Source organism: Dasypus novemcinctus, chromosome 7 (assembly GCF_030445035.2).
Source record: "Dasypus novemcinctus isolate mDasNov1 chromosome 7, mDasNov1.1.hap2, whole genome shotgun sequence".
Classification (NCBI taxonomy): Eukaryota; Metazoa; Chordata; class Mammalia; order Cingulata; family Dasypodidae; genus Dasypus; species Dasypus novemcinctus.
The window spans coordinates 62,459,312-62,481,571 of record NC_080679.1 but is presented as its reverse complement, the minus strand read 5'-3'; the positions used below and the strand labels follow the sequence as shown (position 1 = coordinate 62,481,571).

At 34.5% G+C, this 22,260-nt stretch overlaps 1 protein-coding gene across 1 annotated transcript in view; it reads left to right on the top strand.

The window, feature by feature from the left end:
* Window positions 1-19,897, top strand: part of ZNF804A (zinc finger protein 804A) — a 319,510-nt gene extending 299,613 nt beyond the window's left edge. Inside the window, exons 3-4 of the mRNA XM_058300525.1 lie at window positions 12,411-12,541; window positions 16,193-19,897. Coding sequence (XP_058156508.1) covers window positions 12,411-12,541; window positions 16,193-19,430 — 3,369 coding nt within the window. The 3' untranslated portion in view covers window positions 19,431-19,897. The remainder of the gene's footprint in view (window positions 1-12,410; window positions 12,542-16,192) is intronic.
* Window positions 19,898-22,260: the final 2,363 nt, after the last annotated feature.

The following is a 22,260-nucleotide window of genomic DNA, read 5'->3' as shown; positions in this document are numbered from 1 at the left end:
TCAGATTTTACCTTCCAAAAAGAAACTTTGTTAACATTTTCTTTTCTGGCATTTTTATTCTTTTTTAAATAGGTGTATATATTTTTATTATATTTTACAAACACTGACACGTTATTTTTAAAATAGCATTATAATCCAATAATGTTCCAAATATCTTAAGACTCTTTGCATTATTGGTAATAGCTGCATAGGTTTTCTTTATAAAGTTGAGCCATAACTCTTAACCATTTTTCAATTTCTAGCACATCAGATTGCTCTTGCACTGTTTTAAATGTATGTCTATATCTCTTACCCTCCAATTTGTATTGCTTTGTCTGTATTACCAAAGATATTATCTAGCTTTCTATTAGCTAATTTTCAAAACCTCTTACTGTATGAGGAAGTTAATCACTGCTATTCTGTGCCAATTCTGTTTGATGAGCATCCGCAAACACTTACAATGCACAAGACACTTCTGATCTAGCACTTAAGAAAATGCACTGAATGGTCTGAAAATCAGCTTTAGACATAACACACACAAATTGCAAAGACTTTTATATTAGAACTAGAATGAGCATTTTGTCCACAAAAAGAAGCTTGAGTTAATGGAATCTAAAGAATGAGAGGCCTTGGGGAAAGATATTGTTCAGATTTGATGTGCCATTAAGTGATTAGATGCTTTTAAAGCTGCCATGAGAAAAATCCAAATGATACACATTCACGATAGTAACGGGAAAAGAAATTTTAAAGAGTCTTCCAAAGGTTCACTCAGCATAATGCCATTGATTAAATAATGACTAGAAGGAAATTACACATTGAAGTGTGATACCATCCACTAGAATATCTTAACCTTCTCTAAAGAAATATATTTGCTAACATTCTAATAAAACCTGCTGCATAGTGTCTTCCAAGAGAGTTAAATTGATTCAGGAAATAGAGATGGTGATTGAGTTGTAATTCTTTGAGGGTATTTCTTCTACACAAGATCAAAAGTATACTTGGTTTTTGTGAAAGCATTTGAAAATAGTTCCTGACAGAAATCATTCTTTGGGATTCAAAGGAAATGTTAAACCAGTGGAAAGACTAACAGTGAATTATATATTATGTTACTAAGCCATATGATACTAGGAACAGAAATTGAAACATTTTAAGAGATTAATGAATTTATTATAATAGAGAAAACACTTCACAAGGTAAATTTACTTTATTTTTTAAAAGATTTATTTATTTACTTCTCTCCCCTTCCTCCCTCCTTCCCCCTCCCCCACCCCACCCCAGTTGTCTGTTCTCTGTGTCTATTTGCTGCATCTTCTTTGTCTGTTTCTGTTGTCAGTGGCACGGGAATCTATGTTTCTTTTTGTTGTATCATCTTGCAGTATCAGCTCTCCCTGTGTGCAGCACCATTCCTGGGCAGGCTGCACTTTCTTTCGCGCTGGGCGGCTCTCCTTACGGGGCACACTCCTTGCGAGTCGGGCTCCCCCACATGGGGGATACCCCTGCGTGGCCTGGCACTCCTTGAACGCATCAGCACTGCGCATGGGCCAGCTCCACATGGGTCAAGGAGGCCTGGGGTTTGAACCGTGGACCTCCCATGTGATAGACGGACTCCCTAACCACTGGGCCAAGTCCGCCGCCAGGGTAAATTTATTATTGTTCTAAAAATATAGTTTATTTAATAACTATCCATCTTAAAATACAGAATTTGAAAGCACTGTGTCACCTAGCCCATCTTACTTAGAAGGGAGGCTTTTATTATTTCAGTTTAATGTGTTTCTGACCCCATCTCTCCCCAAAATTGAAATGCCCACCACAGACATCACAATTAGAGTCCCATCCTTGGGTCTTCTATCTGGTTTTCCTTCAGATTTCCCACACTTGCCTGTGCTGTGGTTCAGATAACTTTTCTGCCCTACTGCTTTTACAAACTTGCAGCTAAGAAATATTAGCACAACCATGCAGCTAAATGCAGTGATAAACAAATCTGCAATCCACTTGTGTCTCATATAGGACTTTCTGGAGTTAGCTAAGACAGACTGATACCTCACAAGAATAAGGTCACCTTGAACCATCACTAGTGAAGTATTACAATAAGCAAATGGAAAATAGGGAAAATAAATGCACATATACGCACACTCACAAAACTTGTCCATTTGAAGTAGGTTTTTTTGTATGTTCTCAAACCTTGTGTTAAGATATTTTCCTCAGCTTTTTTATTTTATGGCATGAATAAATGAAAATAACATTCAGGTTTGGTTATTTCTAAATAACCTTAACTAAGGAAAAAAATGACCAACATGTGAAATTAAATTAATAGATGTCCTATTGTGCAAGACATAGAAACTTTGAGAATTTTTTTAAATCACAGCATTCAACACTGTGTATATTGGGATTCTTTATAGATAATGCTGAGCTGGACTTTGAGGCTGATTTGCTTTTAGATTCGGATTACTGCCATTGTAACACTAAAAGCAATTTCAAGTATTGTTCTTTGCATCTCTTGCACCTAATACTATGCTTGGCAAGTATGGAAAGCGCACTAAATATTTGTTAAAATTAGCTGAATACCTTTAAAACCCAGTGTCAATTTGAATAGTTTGTGATTATCCTTCCTACTCATACAAATATAAAAATAGAGTCTAATTGAGAAGCAAGGGCAATGTAGAAGAAAGAGGAGATGTCCAAGTGCTCGCCCTCTGGCATATACTATCAAGGTGGGTACCGGAGAAAGAGCCAAATTTCAGACAGAGGCATATTTTAAGTGGTAAATTAACTTCTTCAAGAACGATATATTAGAGGTGCTCCTCTTTCACAGAGATCCCGTAGTTATTAGAGCAACTGTGATTTGCAGATCCATTAAAGTTATCCTTAGAAGTGTGTGGCATCGTGTTGGGGATCATAGGGATCCTATAAGTTAAACATCATCCTGGAATATTAATTATTTAAACTTTTATTGTGATAGTATTTGTAAAATCAAATACTATCACAGTATTTTATGAACAATTGGCAAATACAAGAAAAAAGTAGAAAAAGGGAAATCACATGATTTTTATTATTTTAATGTAAGCCATATGGTGTTTTTATATTCCCTTCCAGTTTTTTTTTTTTTTCCTTAAGTAAGTTTCTATTCCTATGTTCAGCTGGTATAGCAACTTTCTTGGTCTACTTTTTTCCTTCAACTTTACCAGGAATGTACCTTCATTTCTATTTCCCCTTTTTATAAATTTTGAGAAGTTGTGAGTTAACAAAGCAAACATGTATACCACACAGGATTCCCATACATCATCCCACCAGCAAGAGTGTACGTTATTGCAACACATTTGTTACAAATGATGAAAGAACATCATCATAATATTACTGCTATCTATAGTCCATAGCTTATATTTGGTGTATTTTCCCAACAAACCATCCTATTATTAACACTATGTATTAATATAATTTGTTATAGCTTATGAGAGAACATTCTCATATTTGTACTGTTAACCACAGCCCATCATTCACCATAGGGTGCACTGTGTTATAGGATCCCCTACCTTGTACAATCCATCCAAAGTGTCTAGATTACCCTCTAGCATTATTTCAACAGATAGTAACCTGGCTAAACTACCACTTTCAACCAAAATCACATTTATAAATCAGCAGTGTTGATTATACTCACTATAATGTGTTACCATAAACTCTAAACATTTCCCCACCTTGTAACATTAATGTTTTTGATGATATATCAGTCACAGTTCCAACCAAAAAAAAAATGCTACAGTGAAAAATAGGGTAATTTAGGGAAAGTTTATAAAGATACTCTTTCTTTACAAGGTATAGGTGTAGGGGAGCCACAATGATGGTGAGGCAACAAGGAACTAGGATCAGGGATGGTAAGAGTTCCCTGATCCTAAAGATTCAAGGGCAGAAGGAGTTATCAGGCAACAGTGAAGAAAAAAGTCACAAAAGTTGTCCACCTTGTGAGAGGGTGATGTTGGGTGAAGGGACACAGCCAATCCAAGGTAACATCACAGAAAGGCTTGAGGAGATAAATATCCTGACCTCATTCTGCTCCCTCCCTTTCATCTGCTACTGGAACTCCACATGGCTAACTCCCACAGAAGCCATGGGGTGCTGAAGCCCTGTGAGTGTGGGCCATGGTGTTTAATGGTCAGGTGAGAGAGTGCCTGGAAAAAGATGGAGAGCAGATCTTTAGGGAAGGGGCTAATTGGAAGATATCTGGTACATGTGGTGAGGGAGACAAGTTTAAGACTTTTCTTGTTAAGCACAGACAAATTATAGAATGAATTGAATAATCTTTGAATTCTTTAAAGAGAAAACACTAACTTTAAATAAATAAAGCTGTAGCTAGCAATGCAAGCTTTACTCCAGTCCTCCCAGAGGCTGGACATTGCTGGTTCTCTGTTACTAAGGATATTCCTAGTAAATAATAGGAGAAACCCTGAACCACGTAAAAATATAATACGAGGAGACACTTGTGGTCTGTCAGTTGTCAATGGATGTGTAAAAGAAGAACAAAATGTAAATTCCCTTCCACAAATTTTGCTTCTCTAAGAGCAATCAGGAGTAGGCATTCTGGCAGAAAAATCAATTTTGTCTTTGGGGAGCAGAGAGCAGAGAGAAGACGAGTTTTTGGTTGAAGATGAAATAACGTACTTCGGGTTTGAGAAATGTATTAGCATTTCAGAGTGAATGACATCTATTAGAAATAGTGGAATATTTTGACACTAACTTCAGTACCTGTTGATTATACCTTTTATAGAGTTGCATTTTAAGCATTGGTGGTTACTTCACCGGATTAGTGAAATAATCCTTAACTTTTATATCAGTTCTTACCATTATCAGGCACCAATTTTATGCTGATGAATATTGTAACATCAGACCATGTGAGACAATTTTTTAATCAAAATTCTGTAATTTTATCTTAATAGACAGGTTCTTATAGTTTTTATTAGAGAAGTTGTGGGTTTACAGGATAATCATATATAAAATATGAGGGTTCTCATATACCATCATATTATTAACACCTTGCATTGGTATGACACATTTGCTATGATTGATGAAAGCAATTGTAAAGGGCTCACTGTTTGTCATTGCGCAATTCCATGGATTTTTAAAAATTTTTTATTCTAGTTCCATCTACACACCCTAACATTTCCCCTTTTAACCACATTCAGATATATATAGTTCTGTGCTATTAATTGCATTCACAGAGTTGTGTTATAAGCACCACCATCCATTACCAAAAGTGTTAAGGTTTCATCTATTTTATAATATCTTAGGACCTTAAATATCACTTATTACCAACAATTCTCACATGTCTGTTTCTAGACCAGATTTCTCCCCATACCCTATGCCCACAAACCCACCTGCCTGTGTGACATCTTTCTTGAGGTCTAATTAAGAAGCACATGTCCAACTCCTGATCTGCATCCCCAGACTGCTCCACCTGCCTTCTTTTCTCTTGAAGGTAATGACAGTTCCATCATTCCAGTTGCTCAAAATAGAAATCTGAGCTCTTCTCTTTTACTCACTCTCCATATTCAAACAATTCATCCACCGTTGTTGGTTTTTTTCTATTTTTAAATTTTGCAAAATGACACTGTTTTACCCACTTACACCACCATCATTTTGATACAAGTCACCAAAATCTCTCACAGGATTTTTGTGTCTTATTGTATTCTTGTTTCCATCCTTGCCGCCCTTTAAACTATTCTCAAACAAGCAGTTTCAAAGATTATTTTAAATACAAGGGAATTTGCTCACATCCCTTCCAGTTAAAATAAAAGTGAAACATTTTACAAAGACCTCAAAGGTCCTAGTCCATCTGGCCTGTATTAACCTCTCAAAGCTTATCTCCTAAATTTTCTCCTTCATTTACTTTGCTCCTAATACATGGGTGCCCTTGCTTTTCCTCAAGCATACCAGACATGCTCTTCCCTTAGGCCTTTTAAAAAGCCAAGTACAAGGAGGTATAATTTACTTGAAGTGAAATTCTCCCGTTTTAGGTAGTATGGTTGTATGAATTTTTACAAACTCACAGTGATGTGACCACCACTACAGTCAAGACACAGAACATTCTGTCACACCAGAAAGTCCTCTCATGCCATTTTGTAATCAATCCCTTCCACCACCCCCAGTCCTTGGCAACCTCTGGTTTATCCTCTGCCCCTATAATTTTGTTCCCTATGTCATTTTATATAGATGGAATCATTTTGATATGTAGCCATTTGAGTCTGGTTCCTTTATCATACCATAATGCAATTGAGATCCATCCATGTTTTATTGCAAGTTTCACTAGTTTCTTTTCATTGCTGGTTTTCCACTATTAGGACATTCACAATTTTTCACTGATTCATCATTTGGTAAATATTTGAATTAATGTTGGTTTGTGGAGATTATGAATAAAGCTGCTATAAATCACTTTAGGCTGACTATTTTCTCTGCCTGTAGTGTTTTTCCCCTGGCATATCTTCGTGGCTTACTCCTCACCTCCTACAAATATTTGCTCAATATCACCCCTTCAATGAGGCCTTATGTGGAGAACATATCCTAAGGTGAACCTCAGTAAATCACAATGTTATATGTACATCATATCCTCTTCCTTTAAAGGTGGACAGAACCTGTGACTTATTTCTGTCAATAGAATATGAAAAACACAATGGGAAGTTGCTTTATGGATTAGATTGCTTTATCTATGTTGTGTTATATTAAGACTCACTCTTAGCAAACTGAGAGACTCTCCCTTTCTGTCTTTGAAGAAGCTGTCATGCTGTAAGAGGGCTGTGAGAAGGCATATGGCAAAGAAGTGCAGAAGGCCTCTCTGAGAGTGTGCCCTGCTGACATTCAGGAAAAAGCCAGGTCCCTCCATTCCACAACCACAAGGAAATTAATTCCCCCAGCAAAACTAGGGAACGTGAAGAGGATCTTCTCCCAGTCAAGCCTCCAAATGAGTCTACAACGTAGCTGACACTTAAATTACAGCCTCATGAGCCTCTGAGCAGAGGACAAGGTGCCTGAAACATGGAACCTGTGAAATCACAAATGTATGATGTTTGAAGCTGCTAAAGTTGTGGTAAAATGTTACATAGCGATAGTGAACTACTATACCTCCCTTAATGACACTATTTGAAATTACTATCTTTCCCCCGCTACATGCCCTGTAATCCTTCCTCCTTAGCTTTGTTCATTCACAGAACTTTTCATTATCTACTGTACTACATATCTAACATATCGTTTATTGTCTGTCCCTCTCAACTAGGATACAAATTTCATGAGCAAAGCAGAGATTTTGTCCTCTGTTGTCAAGCTGTATCAATTGCTCCTAGAATAGCACCTGACACATGGTAGGCATTCAGTAATATTAGCTGAACAATGAATTCAATAAATTCAGCCTGACCTGAAGGGTCATTTACCTTGAAGAGCATATAGGAGAGTAAATACAGAAGATAAGTCACAGGGCTTATTCCAGGAAATCTGATTCCAGTCAGTCCTGGTTTTGCTCCTTATATGACTGTGGCCAAGTCTCTAAAATTTGCTTAGCTTCAGTTTTATTATCTCTAAATATTAATAATAACCCCAGCCTTGTCTTTTCATAAGTCTATCTTCACGACCAAAGAAGGTAATATATATGTGTATGTGTATGTGCCTAATAGTGCTTAATTTTAAGGAAGAATATTAATTCTAAATGGAGATATATAGGTACTTAAACTGTAGGTAAAATATTTCAACTCCCATAGTAAACTAGTCAATTAAAAGCAGTACATTAATGATAATTCATTTATTGACTATCAATTTAAAAATAATGCTACCCAACATTGGATATGTTATATACCCTCATACACTTTGATGGTACAATTTTCGGACAGCAGTTCAGAAAACATCAATGGCCTCCAAAAGTGCATAAGTATATCTTTTATGTCAGCAATTCTGCTTATAGAAATCTATTTTACAGATGTAATCAGACAAGTATACGAACATGTAGATATAAGAATGTCTATCAAAGTTTGGTTTGGAATTGTAAAGCAATGTAGTTGACTTAAATGTGTAGGCACAGACTGAGTCACAGTTGATTTTTATGTGCTTTCTTGTACTTGGTCTAAATCTATGAGTTCTCTCTGTCTCTAATTTCTCACACTTATTAAACCTTTGCTGATCACTCAACTCCCTCCTCTAACCTGAGATCAGCATTAAGACTTTCCCAGCTGACCAACTTCAACTGTAGTCTCCTGTTGTCAAATAGTTTCCTGAGACTGTATTTGAAGATTCATGTGGTTTGATTTGTGTTGCCCTAGTAACATTTTGGTTTTCTATAAAATGTACATGTAAATCAATGAGAAATTAGAGTAAGCCCCCTAAGAATGTATTATAACCAATGGTTAGTGCTTCTCTATGCTTTACCATTCTCACCTTGTACATACACAAATCATATTTGAATAATACACTATTGTACACTATAATTTCTTTTGTAATATAGTGGCTAGATGACATCTCTCAACAACTTACTTTTCCACACTTTTCTAATTTTCTAATCCTTGCTGACTACCATTCCTGCTTTGACATTCATCATCAAGAATTTCTTTCTAGTTATTCTCAATAAACCATTGAGGAAGATATAAGAATAATACTGGTATTTACACAAGCTACATCTGTATTGTTCTTTACATTTATTTCTGTGGAATTTAATCTTTATTCATTCTACATGGTTTCTATATTTTATCTTTCAAAATTATATTACTAGATATTAAATATGATGTGAAACTTTATTTTTTGCTGCAGAAAAATTAAAGAAAGGATATTAACACTGTTAAATTCTAACCATAAAAGTCCCTAAAGTATTTGACCTGGTTTATCAGTTCTGAAGCTGATCATTACCTAAATATTAGACAACCCCTTTTACTTTAATGTAAGAAGTCTGTCATTAAGATAAGAGAAGTGCATGTGTATAGAAGAACAAGATCAATAGAGATACTTGGAAATACCTTGGTGCTTCTTCACTGCCTCTGTAAGACTAGAAATAAATTTACAATCTAAATATACATCGTTCATTAAAACAACATTTAGGGGCCAATTCCCACCATTTCAATCAGTCAATTATATCACGGATAACACAAAAACACAATAAAAAGCATTTGATAAATGACTGAGTCCCTCATGTTCAACTATTAGGTCAAAGAAAACAGGTTAAATCAAATCAGAATGGCTAATTTGGATCAGTAGATAGTGAAAGTCTTAGAATTTCACATAATACTTGCTTTAGAAAAGAAATTGCTTTTCCTTAAAGCATTGTACTTTTACTAATAAAATTTAAACTCTTTTTTGCTCTCCATTATTTACATGAATCTTGTTCATTATATATTAATATATATACATATATAACAGAAATTAACTTTTATCCTAAATATTTATTACAAAGAGTCAAATCTATCTATCTTATATGTCGACTGCAACTTCCCAAAGGAATCAGTAAGAAACAAATAACCTCTACTCGTTGAAAGTAAACTATAAATAAGAACTAAAAGTCTTTGAAAACCAGCTCTCTCATTAGTATTATAACAAATTTGCTTGGATTTGTTTCAAAGGTTTAACTCTAATTCTTTTCAAAGTTTATTTTGGAGAACTTAGTTTCTCCTTCCTTTCAAATTCTCCTTTAGCATCTTCCTCCTACCACCCAAAACTGGTTCACCTCTCTTGATTGACTCTTTCTCACAGTGGCAGGCAGTATATCTCAGAAGAGATAATGAGTATCCTTTGAGTTCCTCTGTGGCCAAGTCAAATAAATCACCAATTCTACCTTTGCTACTCATTGCAGTTGCCTTAGAAAAGGCTCTCAGTATTTCTTATTTGGATTATTTTAATATCTTACTTATGGATCTTTTTGTCTTTAATCTTGTTCCATGGCAAAATTTCATGCACACTGATGCCAAATTAATCCTGATAATGTTAAAACCTTATCATAGCATTACATGGTTTAAAATCCTTCAATGTTTCCCCTAGTCACACTTTCTTAATATGATAGAAGGTTCTCCCATGATTTGGTCGGACCTATAATGCCTCAGTCTTCATCATTTCCCCACAGTATATGCTGCTCCAGCCATCCTTTACTAAATAATTTTTTTTTTTTGAGAATATCAGTGTTCCTATTTCTACGTTTATACAAAACTGTTGTATCACCTGAAATACCTGCTCACTCCTAATACTCAGTCCTTCTTTAGGTTAATTATTTTTTATCCATTAAGACCCAGCGCAGATGTCCCTTCCTCCAGGTAGCCTTCCTTGTTTGTGTGTCTTTGGCAGTGCTGGATCTCCTTATATGGCTCTATAAGAATACTTTAACCTATTATTGCACTATTATCTCTTCATGTATGTGTTCTCTACCTATTTCTGAGGAATGCACATAAACATACACAAACACATGCACTCTCTTGCCCACACATATACTTACAGACACACCAGATAAAGGAAAGAATATTCAAATTTTTTCTCTATCCCAATCACTTAGCAGAGTGACTGCTTCCTGTTCTTAATAATTGAATGTTGAATGAGTCTTGACAATATTACTTCAAATCTAAGAAATAGATATGACTCCTTAAATATTAGTAATTTTTTTTCTAAATACCATTTTTCACTTTCTTGCCCTATTATACTCTAATTTTAGATTTGTTTTTAAAGATTATTACATAATTTATGCATATATTAAAATTTTGTTAATAACCGGTCTTTACAGATCTGATACTCATCTTTTGTCTGTGAATAAACTCCTTCTCCATAAATAAATCTATGCAAATGAGTGCTTTCAAAATATCTTTGTATAATATAAAAATAATTACTCTAGAGAAATAGCACAGGCATATATATGTATATGGATATAGATAGATAGATGATAGATATACTTTACATGCATATGCCTTCCATAAATCCCATCTATTAAAATATTAGTGATTATTTTAAGCTTAAACTATGGTATCTTGTAGGTTTAGCAGATACAATTCAGAATTACCAGGATTCTAATATTACTTATCTTAATTTGGAAAATCTAAGTGAGTCACATAATTCAGATAGTTCTTAGTATTAATATTATATAAATGTATATATAACCCCCTGGCATATGTCAGTTAATAATAAGGCAGGTATTAAGACTTTATTCAATCTCCATCACTTCATTAAAATGTGATTTGTGTATGTCTTAGTCTTGGAGTACTCCTCTATAACCTTTTTTTTAAAGATTTATTTATTTATTTAATTACCACCCCCCCCCCCCCCCCCCGTTGTCTGTTCTCTGTCTATTTGCTGCGTCTTGTTTCTTTGTCCGCTTCTGTTGTCAGCAGCACAGAAAGTGTGGGTGGTGCCATTCCTGGGCAGGCTGCACTTTCTTTCGCGCTGGGCGGCTCTCCTTAGTGGCAGGTGCACTCCTTAGGCGTGGGGCTCCCCTACGCGGGGGACACCCCTGCGTGGCAGGGCACTCCTTGAGGCATCAGCACTGCACATGGGCCAGCTCCACACAAGGTCAAGGAGGCCCAGGGTTTGAATGGCGGACCTCCTATGTGGTAGACGGACGCCCTAACCACTGGGCCAAGCCCGTTTCCCACTCCTCTATAACCTTGACACATCACAAACACATAACAACATGAGCTTTCCAGAAAAAAAGAATAGTGCTTTAATGATTTAATGGTTATATGCTATCTCCATTAAAGACCATCGTGAAACTATTTGGAGCTTAGAACCTCTTTGGTGTTTCTTAAATCATACCACCTAAGTTCTATTCAAACTGACATGCTCCTTATCCGGAACTCAACCTAAAAAATGACCTTCTTTAAATACATATGAAAAATAATGCCCAATGAAATAAGAATGTCCAGAAAAACAATCTTAATTTTCTTTCAACATTTTATTATTATTGGGAAATGTGCCTGGATATTTGATGGAGGGAATTTGTTAGTTTTAAATCATGTCACTAGAGGTAATTTGCATTATGGGTTAACATAAGACTTTTACTCTACTTCAGAAAATATGAAAAGGATCACATAACTTTCTAAAATATGTCATATCAAAACATGATGGAACTTATCAAATATAGCTGAAATAATCAAGTAAATTGAATTTGTTTGAAAATTAGGTGTTTAGAAGAATCTAGCACTTCATCTGAATTACACAGGCAGTGAATCTTAGCTGGCAACAAACAGTGAGATGAGAGGAAAGTTTATAATTCCAATTGCCTAAGACATGATAATATCTTTTAATATAGTGTAATAATATACTTTTGTACTTTCATAAGGCAGAGGTGCAAGAAAACATTTTCATTAGAAGTGGATTGTCACAAATTTTGTGTTTTCTTTGGATGAGCTTAAAGATCATGTCTTAAAAATTTCCAACAATAATAACTTAAAATTACCATAGATGCAAATACTATTAATTATTTCCATATTTTTCAATAGAGGCTCAAAGAACTGAAACAAAGGGAATTTGCTCGAAATGTAGCATCTAAATCCAGAAAAGATGAAAGAAAACAAGAAAAGGCACTCCAACGCCTGCACAAGCTGGCCGAGTTAAGAAAGGAAACTGTATGGTGAGTGTGCAATGAAATGTTAGGTTTTATTAAAAATGAGAAAAGAAAATGGAAGATAAAAATAAGGGGTACAAAGCTATTTATATCTGTACTTAGAATAAGACACATATGTTTTTATGGCCCTCTGTGGAATGTAGACAGTAATTTGAATTTGAATTTTATGCAAAAACCTGTTTAATGCACATTTCAATAAGTGAAAATTATTATAATTTTAGTTTGTGAAAAATTGATTTCACATTATGCTCCCATTTAAGCCATGTTAGTTGAAAGCTATTTAGTTTCTTGGTTCAATTTAAAACATTTGATTGGAAGAGAGAGCAAGGCATCACCTCTTTTTTAAGAGAAAATCTAAAAAGCAGCCAGAGTTGAAGGATGGGAATGGAATTGGTATCATTTATGTCTTGAATCATACCCAGAGAGTCTTTACACTTCTTTAAAGTTTTTCATTAAGCAATGGTGTCCTCATTTAGAAAGCATATCTTCTATATTTCCACAGTCCTCAGTTTGGAGTTAGTGTTTCACATTAACCTGACTACTCTCAAGCCAGGAAACCCATTTTCAGTGTCTGGAATGATTTACACAAAAGCAGCCATGTCATTTATTCATATCAGCATTAACAGGCTTTATTTTCTTTAATAGTATTTAAAAGTTAAATATTATTTCTTATAATTAGTTAACTTCAGCATTTTATGAAGCTTTGATTTAATACTTTATTTTTTTAACTTTATAATAGCATGATAAAATGTTTGGCATTTATGTATTTATAAAGTTATGTTTTGATATGTGTTTGTAATGTGCTCATAAATTTTATACTTAAAATCCATTATGTATTTTGTTTCATTACTGTTTTATTTTATGCTTCTGAACTTATGACTTATGACTCAAATAGATTTTTAAAAATATATTTTTATTGAAATATATCATTCATACATGACATATATAAACAATAAGTGTATAGTAAAAGTTGTGAACTTATAAAATAAACATGCGTAACATCTTACAGGGGTCCCATACATCACTCCTCCACCAAAACTGTGAATTGTTGTTCTTCATTTGTTTCAAACTGCAAAAACATCATCAAAATATTACTACTAATTGTAGTCTATATCTTACATTTGGTATTTTTCCCCCCAACACACCCTATTTTTTTTAAACAAATCAATATTAGTAAAACATACAGTTTATCCAAATTGTACATCAAAGGTATTTGGTGTAATTACCTAGCTGTGCATTCATCACTTCAATCATTATTAAAGCATTTTCATTACTTCAGTAATAATAATAATAAACAAAAACCAAACAAATGAGGAAATTCCTCCCCTCTCAATCTGTTTCCCCTGCTGTACATAGCTGGTAATTCTAGTTATTCTTGCACAATTATTTATTTATTTATTGAGCAGTTTGAGATATATTCACCTATACCATATGAGCTATCTATCCAAAGTGTATAATCAATGACTTTTTTTTAGCTGGTAAAAAGATCTTTATTGTAAAATTGTAAAATAAATAGAAAAGTAGATTGAAAGAAATTACAAATTTTAAAAGAGAGTGTAAAGCCAGGTAAGATTTAATACAATCAATTATAAGAAACAGAGAGTATAGCAATAAACACACAAATATAAATATTAATTCTAATATAATAGAAATAATTATAACATAATTCTAATTCGTATTGCTCAAACTATTGGACAAAATAATTTCTAAGAATGAAATAAATTATTGGGTTACTTACTTTGTGTTTTTCTGCCTCATAAAATTATGAGTTGGCATATTGTTATCTGCTGTAATTCATTTCAAGAAGATGTGAAGAATTCTAAAATAGATTTTTAAGAGAGACTTAGTCTTTTGAATTTGGAGAATTTATATTTGAGATTATCTTTAAGATAAAAAATAGTCAGAAAGACTCTGTGTGCTTCAGAAGCAGGAGAGAATAAACTATAACTGGACAGGTAGACATTCACAACTGTTAAACTTTGACCTGCTTCTAACAGTAAGCAGCTATTAAACGTGAACAGTGTTACAATGCAGACCTTAGAATTCAGTACAAGGCAGTGTTATAAAAAGAAGACCATTTTTCAAAGAGTCCTTATATCTCTCAGTAAATGAACCCTCTCTGATAATTGTCTAAAACAGCTATTTTGTAGCAAATCTATTCTATACTGAATAGCTTTAAGAGGATTGTGGTGCCTCAAAACATTGAGATGTCAAAAATTAGAGAAATAAAAATGAAATCTCAATGTACTTGTTATCCTATATGGAACTGTGAAGAACAAACATAACTACATTGAATACAAGTATAGAAAAAGATCTTTAAATAAGAAGTTATAGCAACCAGATAGTTTTATTTGACTGGATGATAAGTGAAAAATTATACAAGTTATAGAGAATTGTTAATGCCCTAGAAGTAGCATTTGAAAATGCAAATTCTAACACATTAAGGGAATTAGAGTTAATAATTTATATTTCAAATGATACCTTTTATCTGAATTATTTTCTTCAATACCATGAATATTTTAGATTATGTATGTACATATATGATTTATGTATACATATATATATGATCTTTCCATTAATTGTATGCTTTTAAAGACGTGCAACATAGAAAGCAATACAATTTCTTAGTATCAGATAAGGCAGCTCCTTGTCTTAGCATTCAGATTAAGAAAATATTCAGCTAACAGAATTTGGTGTCATGTACAATTTCTTAGAAGCTGAATACTGAGAAGAGCAAATTTTGTACAACATTGTTTTGTAAGGGCAAGGATGATTTTTAGAAATTTCTTATATTTATGTGATAGATAATACTGTTCCTTTAATCAGAACTCACTATTTATGCTGTACTGTAATGCCAAATAAATAGAATTTTCATTTTAAATAAATAGCTTTTTTTTTTTTTTTTTTTTGCGGTACTGGGGCCAGGGAATGAACCTGGGACCTCACATGTGGGAAACCAGTGCCCAACCACCAAGCCACGCCAGCTTTCCTGAGTTGGCTTTCTCATTGGTTTTTCTTGTTATTTGTTTTTGTGTGTGTGTGTGTTTTTTTCCCTAGGAGGCACCAGGAACTGAGCCTGGGACCTCCCATGTGGCAGGTGGGAGCTCAACTGCTTGAGCCATATCCATTCTCAAATAAAAAGCTTTTATCCTATATTTGCAATAAACTATGATATAATTTAAAACTTCTTTGTAATTTTTAAATATTGAGTATAATAATCTCAAAAGACTCAAAGCTCTCTGCGACCTCGTATTAGTTCTTATTTACCTTGCATCACAGCATACTGTCTGGTCTGTGATAGTCTCAGTGAAAGTTGATTGAACTGATTTGTTGAACTGAATTTCCAGTCCTTCTGAAGCCAAGATATTTTTAAACTTCTTTATATTCCCTATATTGTATGAATATTAACTGTTAACATTTATGAAAGTAATTTCTAAACAATATCTCCAATTTATCCCTAACAATAACCAATAAATCAATAACACTGTAGCACTAGGGAAAGTTAAACCAAATGAAAGTAAACAGAGAGTTGTATTTTCTCTTACAAAGATTTAAAATTTTGAAAAAAAATATCGTAATGATATTTCAAAGATGTGTTTGGCTATCTTTCCTCAAGGGTGTACTATATAACATAAAATTTTGTTTCTTTTTTTGTAGTGCTCCTGGAAGTGGCCCCATGTTCAAGTCAACAACTGTAACCGTGAGAGAAAATTTTAATGAAATTTCACAAAGAGTTGTTGTGGGTTCAGTTAGTAACCAGGAAGATTTCAAATATACATTGATTCATAGTGAAGAGAATTCTAAAGATGCTGCTGCTGTTGATGCAGATCCAGAAAGCACAAATACTTATAAAGCAAAAAATAGCCAGATTGGAGATCAAGCCCTGGGAATTCACAGGCACAAAATTGGCTTTTCTTTTGCGTTTCCAAAGAAAGCATCTGTGAAGCTGGAGTCTTCAGCTGCAGCGTTCTCTGAATTCAATGATGATGGCTCTGTGGAAAAACAATTTAGCAGAAAAAGTAGATTTGTCCCTGGTGCTTGTCCTCTTCAACTATCTTCACCAGCAGATGGGCCTTTAAGTTCTGAGGAGAAAGCTAACTCTTTTCATTCACCAGAGGGAATGTGCCCTGACAAGGAAGAAACTCCTCAACCTCAAGAGAAGAACGAAGAGTCTAGTATAAAAGATACATTATTATTACCTTCACTTTGTCAGCTTCAACTCCCCTTATCTTCTGGTGCAGATAATTGTCAAAATTCGGTGCCATTAGCAGATCAGATACCGCAGGAAGATAGTATTAATGATGGCATACCTATGGATGCAAACAATTCCGAGTTGTTAGGAAGTAAATCCACAGTTCTTGATATGCCTAGTGGTTACTTATCTTTGCAAATTAATCCAGAGGAAACTAAAAACAATGATGCTGCCACACTTGAAATTGAAAGTAAAAATCATGGTCCTGAGATTTTGGCCCCTTTAAGTACTGAGGAAGACACTATAACCTTACAGAAAAAAACAGATTTATATAAAAGACAATGTAAGCCATTTGTACCTGTGCTCAACAAACATGGATCCACGGTTCTTCAGTGGCCAACAGAAATGCTGATTTACACAAATACCGAACCATCAATTTCCTATAGTTGCAATCCTCTCTGTTTTGACTTCAAGTCCACTAAATCAAGCAACAATCAAGATAAAAATAAACTGTTCTTAAATGACCTTTATTCCCAGAAGAATAGAGAGGACATTTGCAAGACACCAATGTCAGAGTGCAAGGACACATGTGTTGCTGGACTCACTGATTCTAAAATTGGAAGTAGCAGAAATGAATATATCCAAATCACTCCTATTTCAGCTGAGGATACTCTCACTAAGAGTTGTGATTCTGACAAGAATGAGAATAAGGGTCTGAGGTTCAAACGTATTTCCTGTAGGATCAGGAAAACAGAAAAACATAATTTTGCAAAAAATCAAACAAAACAGGACAGTCTGGATGAAAAATACAATAAAATAAGGTTGAAAGATACTCATGAACGCTGGTTTCATAAAAGTAGAAGAAGGAAAAAAAGAAGAAAGTTATGTCGGCATCATCATGGAGAGAAAACCAAAGAATCAGAATCTCATTTCAAAATGGAAATGGAGAATAGCTACACTGATACAATGAGGGAAAGTCTACTAGAAATAATTTCAGGTAAACAGTATTTGGCTGCTGAACAGTTATTAAAATCACATCAATTACTTGATAAAAGGCCCAAATCATTTAAATACCTAAGAGAAAATGAAGAAATGTGTCAAAACTGGAACAACAAATACAAAAATAATGATGTTATCAGTTCCAAAAGCCACTGTAGAAAGAACACAATTGTTTTAAATGGACAATCATATCCAACAATGATGTATCCTGGGAAACATAATTTAACATACTCCAGAACTTTCTGTAGTCGGAAAGCCAAAAAGTCAAGCTTCAGCCAGGATCACAAATGTTTAGTTCTTCAAAATGATGTGAAATTCATGAGTCAAAATCAGGCTATTAAAAGAGGTTATAATTCTCTCATCAATGAATCAGAAAGAGTCCATCGAAAACGTAGACAAAATTCATATTCTTATTCTTCAGATGAAAGTTTAAATCGACAGAATTATTTGCCAGAAGTTCTGAGGTCATCAAGTACTTCATTTTCTCCCTCTAAGCCTAAAAAGAAATGGAGGAGAAAACGAAATAGATTCCACACTGGATTTCAAGCTTTGGAACTCAAAGAGAATACTGATTTTCCCATGAAAGAGAATTCTTCCTTAGGTCACCTGGATGACTTAATCTGTGAAGATAAAAAAGAGGAGATGAAACCACAAGAAATTACAAAGACTGAAAATAACTCAGAACAAACAGTCCAAGTAGAAAACAAACTGACTTTGCCCTCTAGCAATCCCCTTACTTCTGAAAACAATGGTGAAACTGAGCATTCGATAATGGAGACCAATTCTGGTGAATTTTCAGAGATTTCCAATGATCCCACCACATCTGTCTGCTTAGCTAGTGTCCCAAGAAAAGGAGCAGTTGATAATACCTTGCCTGAACACAAAGAAAAATGTGAGACTATAAATATTAATGAAAAGCAAACTCCATTTAAGTTGCCCAACATTGAAAAGAACTTTAGACAGTCACAACCTAAATCGTACCTTCGTCATTATGAACTGGCTGAGGCCCTTCCACAAGGAAAAATGAATGAGACATCAACAGAGTGGCTGCGGTATAATTCAGGAATCCTTAACACACATCCACCATTTCCATTCAAAGAAGCACATGTCAGTGGTCATACCTTTGTAACAGCTGAGCAAATCCTGGCTCCACTAGCTTTGCCAGAACCAACAATATTGATCCCACTAGAAAATCCTGACAAATTCAAAGATCTACCATGTGAGGCATACCAGCACATTATACAGCCCAACATGCTGGCCAACAAAGTCAAATTTACCTTTCCTCCAGCTGCCATCCCACCCCCTAGCACACCTCTGCAGCCTTTGCCTTTGCAGCAGCCCTTATGTTCTACCTCTGTAACCACTATCCACCACACTGTTTTACAGCAGCATGCTGCAGCTGCTGCAGCCGCAGCTGCAGCTGCAGCTGCCGGGACCTTTAAAGTGCTTCAACCACACCAACAGTTTCTTTCCCAAGTCCCAGCTCTTGCTAGAACATCCTTACCTCAGCTCTCAGTAGGACCAGTAGGACCGAGGCTCTGTCCTGGGAACCATCCACCTCTTGTCGCTCCTCCTCAGATGCCAATCATTCCAGCTTCAGTTCTTCATCCTGGTCATCTGGCTTTCCCACATTTACCCCATGCACTCTTCCCTTCACTGCTTTCCCCACACCCTAATGTCATCCCTCTGCAACCTCTTTTCTAGTCATCACCATAAAGGGAATACCCATGTGAAAACTGTTGTGATATGCATTAAGTGTCAGCTAAGTGGATACATGGCTCTATATTAAATGGTGGAAATTAACTGGCCAAAAGATGGCCTTGTTGATTTTGAAATAATTTACTGTAAGTGTAATGATGCAAATATATTCCTAAGTTTCTGATATATATATATTATTAAAGCACTGACTAGTTTGGAAATAACACAATATATGCTGTATATTAAAATGATGTCTTAAGAGTATGTATAATATACATAAAATATATTTATAGTACTGTAATTTATGTTGTAAAGTATGCTCTTTGGTTTTTTAATCTTTGTGTATTTGCACCTATATAATGTTTAGATGAAGCTGATGGCACTATGTTTTGTACCATGTTCCTTGAAACTGTAAATTCAGTGAAAAATTATCTCTTGCAATAAATTTTTGTTAACTATTTAAGTAAATCAAACTTTTGTTTTTAGTTGGTTTTCACTGCTTTATGAATTTTCAGTAAAGGTAGGCATTGGTTTTACATTGGTTTTCCTCTGTCCAGTAGCATTTCTGAACCTCAGAGGCCCTGCAAAATATCTTTGGAGCTCTGTTTATACTTAAGCTAGGATACTGTCTTTCAGATAAGTGTAATTGGTGCATTTGATCTTCTGTTTCAGCTGATGTTGCTTAAATTCAGAACAAACTGTGTTTCCTGAACAACTGCTCCTCTCTTTAGACAGTAATTCACAGAAATTTATGATAAAACCAATGTTAATAATTATGAGGAAAGTAAGTAAAAAACATGCAAAGTACTTAGTATTCTTCCAGGAACTGTAAAACAGTATCAGTTGACAAGGAGTGGCAACCAATTTAAGTAATTATAATATTTTTGCACGTGAAAATTCTCAAATTTACTATGTTAGTAGTATACAGTTGCAGAGAATATACATATACAAGAAGACTGACATGAAGTAAGGATGGGTTTAATTTTAATCAATAATTAATCATTATTTAACAATTTGGGATGATTGACATAAATACGATCCTTTCCTGGATATATTCTGAAGAGCAATGGAGAATCTGGAGTGTCCACTAGTCATGGTGGTATCATTTTTTCAAAGTACCCAGCAAAAACTAGTGTTTACATCAGACTTCCAAATTCTGCATTATATTTAATGACCTCTGCATTATTGTTCACACCATGCTTCTATGCATGCTAAAGATTGGAGTTATTCAATAGAAAAACAAGGGAACAGTCCACTTTTCCTAAAAGTTTTCTAATATGTATCTGCCCCTGTCCATGTCATTTGAAAGCCTACATTCCTGCTGAAGTAAAGTCACTGTAAAGTCACTGCACGCTATGCAAATGATGAGATGATTATGGTAGCCTACCAATGAGTCCAGACATTAAAGAGTCTAAAAATTTCCTCTAAAGTGAGAACAACTTTTTAAAGTGATGCTGTACTGAGGAAGTGCTATTTCCTGTGGCTCCCATAGGAATGGGATATCCCTAAATAATTTTAAACATAAAAATATGTTAAGATATCAAAATAATCTATTTTGAATTCTATATTAAGTGACAAAGAAGGGGAATTAGACCATTTAATTTCTTTATTATTTGCCATAATAATCATTAATTTAAATCTTTGCCTGAAGAATGGTTATAAAAGTCTGTATCTATCATTTCATGATTGGCAAATCATAAAAAAAAATATTAATACAAGCAATGAAATTTCAAATGCGCTAAGATATGTCCCAAAAATTGGAACTAAATTTTGGTAGAATGATTCCCTGGCCCAAGCAAAATATGTGAAACTACCTTTAAAGATAAAATAGATGAGGATATCTGCTGACCCAGTTTGTTTTTAATCCATGAGAGGAGGACTGTTGCTTTAGCTATTAAAAATCAAACCAAGTGTTTGACTTTAAAATATGCATATTTATTCTCTCTTCTTTTAATCTCCCGACTATTATCCTGCTTGTTAACCTCTTACCTCCTGTTCTTATCCTTTAATTATTTTTTCCCTGATTTTTTCTCTTAACTTCATTATAGACATCATATGTACAAGTTCTTTTTGAGTTGAAGACTGTCTACAGGGCATTTCAACCTATATATCTGCCAAGTTTTTTAAAATCAATAAGTTCAAAACAAAATTCATCATCATACTTTCATCAACACAATGGAAACTCGTTCCTTTTCCTGTGTTTCTCAGCTCTGTGAATGCACTAAAATAAAATCTAATATCCAATTCAGAAACCAGCGTGTTACCCCTACATCAAATAAATCAACAAATCAGTTTGGTTGATAGTCCTTAAAAGTTTTTCTCAAAGTCTGTTCAACTCCCCTCCTACCACCCCTCTCACAACACACTCTATAGTTCTATACCTATTAGTATATTGGCTGGTTTGCTGAAATGGTCTCTCAAACTCTAAAAGTTATCTCCACTCTCCCCAGTCTCCAGGGATTCATTTTTAAAATGCAACCTCATTGTGATGCTTCTGTACTTCAATACCTATGATGGGTTATTACTCTCAGGATTAATATCAAACTCCTTAGTATGTCATAGGAAATCTGTACCCATGACCACCCATTCCAGGACCTTTCTGGGCCAACCATTCTAATAACTCAGTTTCAATCATCTTTGAGCTTTTGTGTTCTGTTCTCCTGAAATGCTTTCCTCTATATCAGTTTTTTCACTTGTATCATCATTAATAAAATTTAACTTGAATGTCAGTCTCTTTTCAGAACTCCTTCTTCAAGTTCCTTCCCTCCCCAGATGAGTGAACTACACTCCCTCTAGTCTTTCATGGCATCCTGTGCACAAATTTTGTTATATTCAC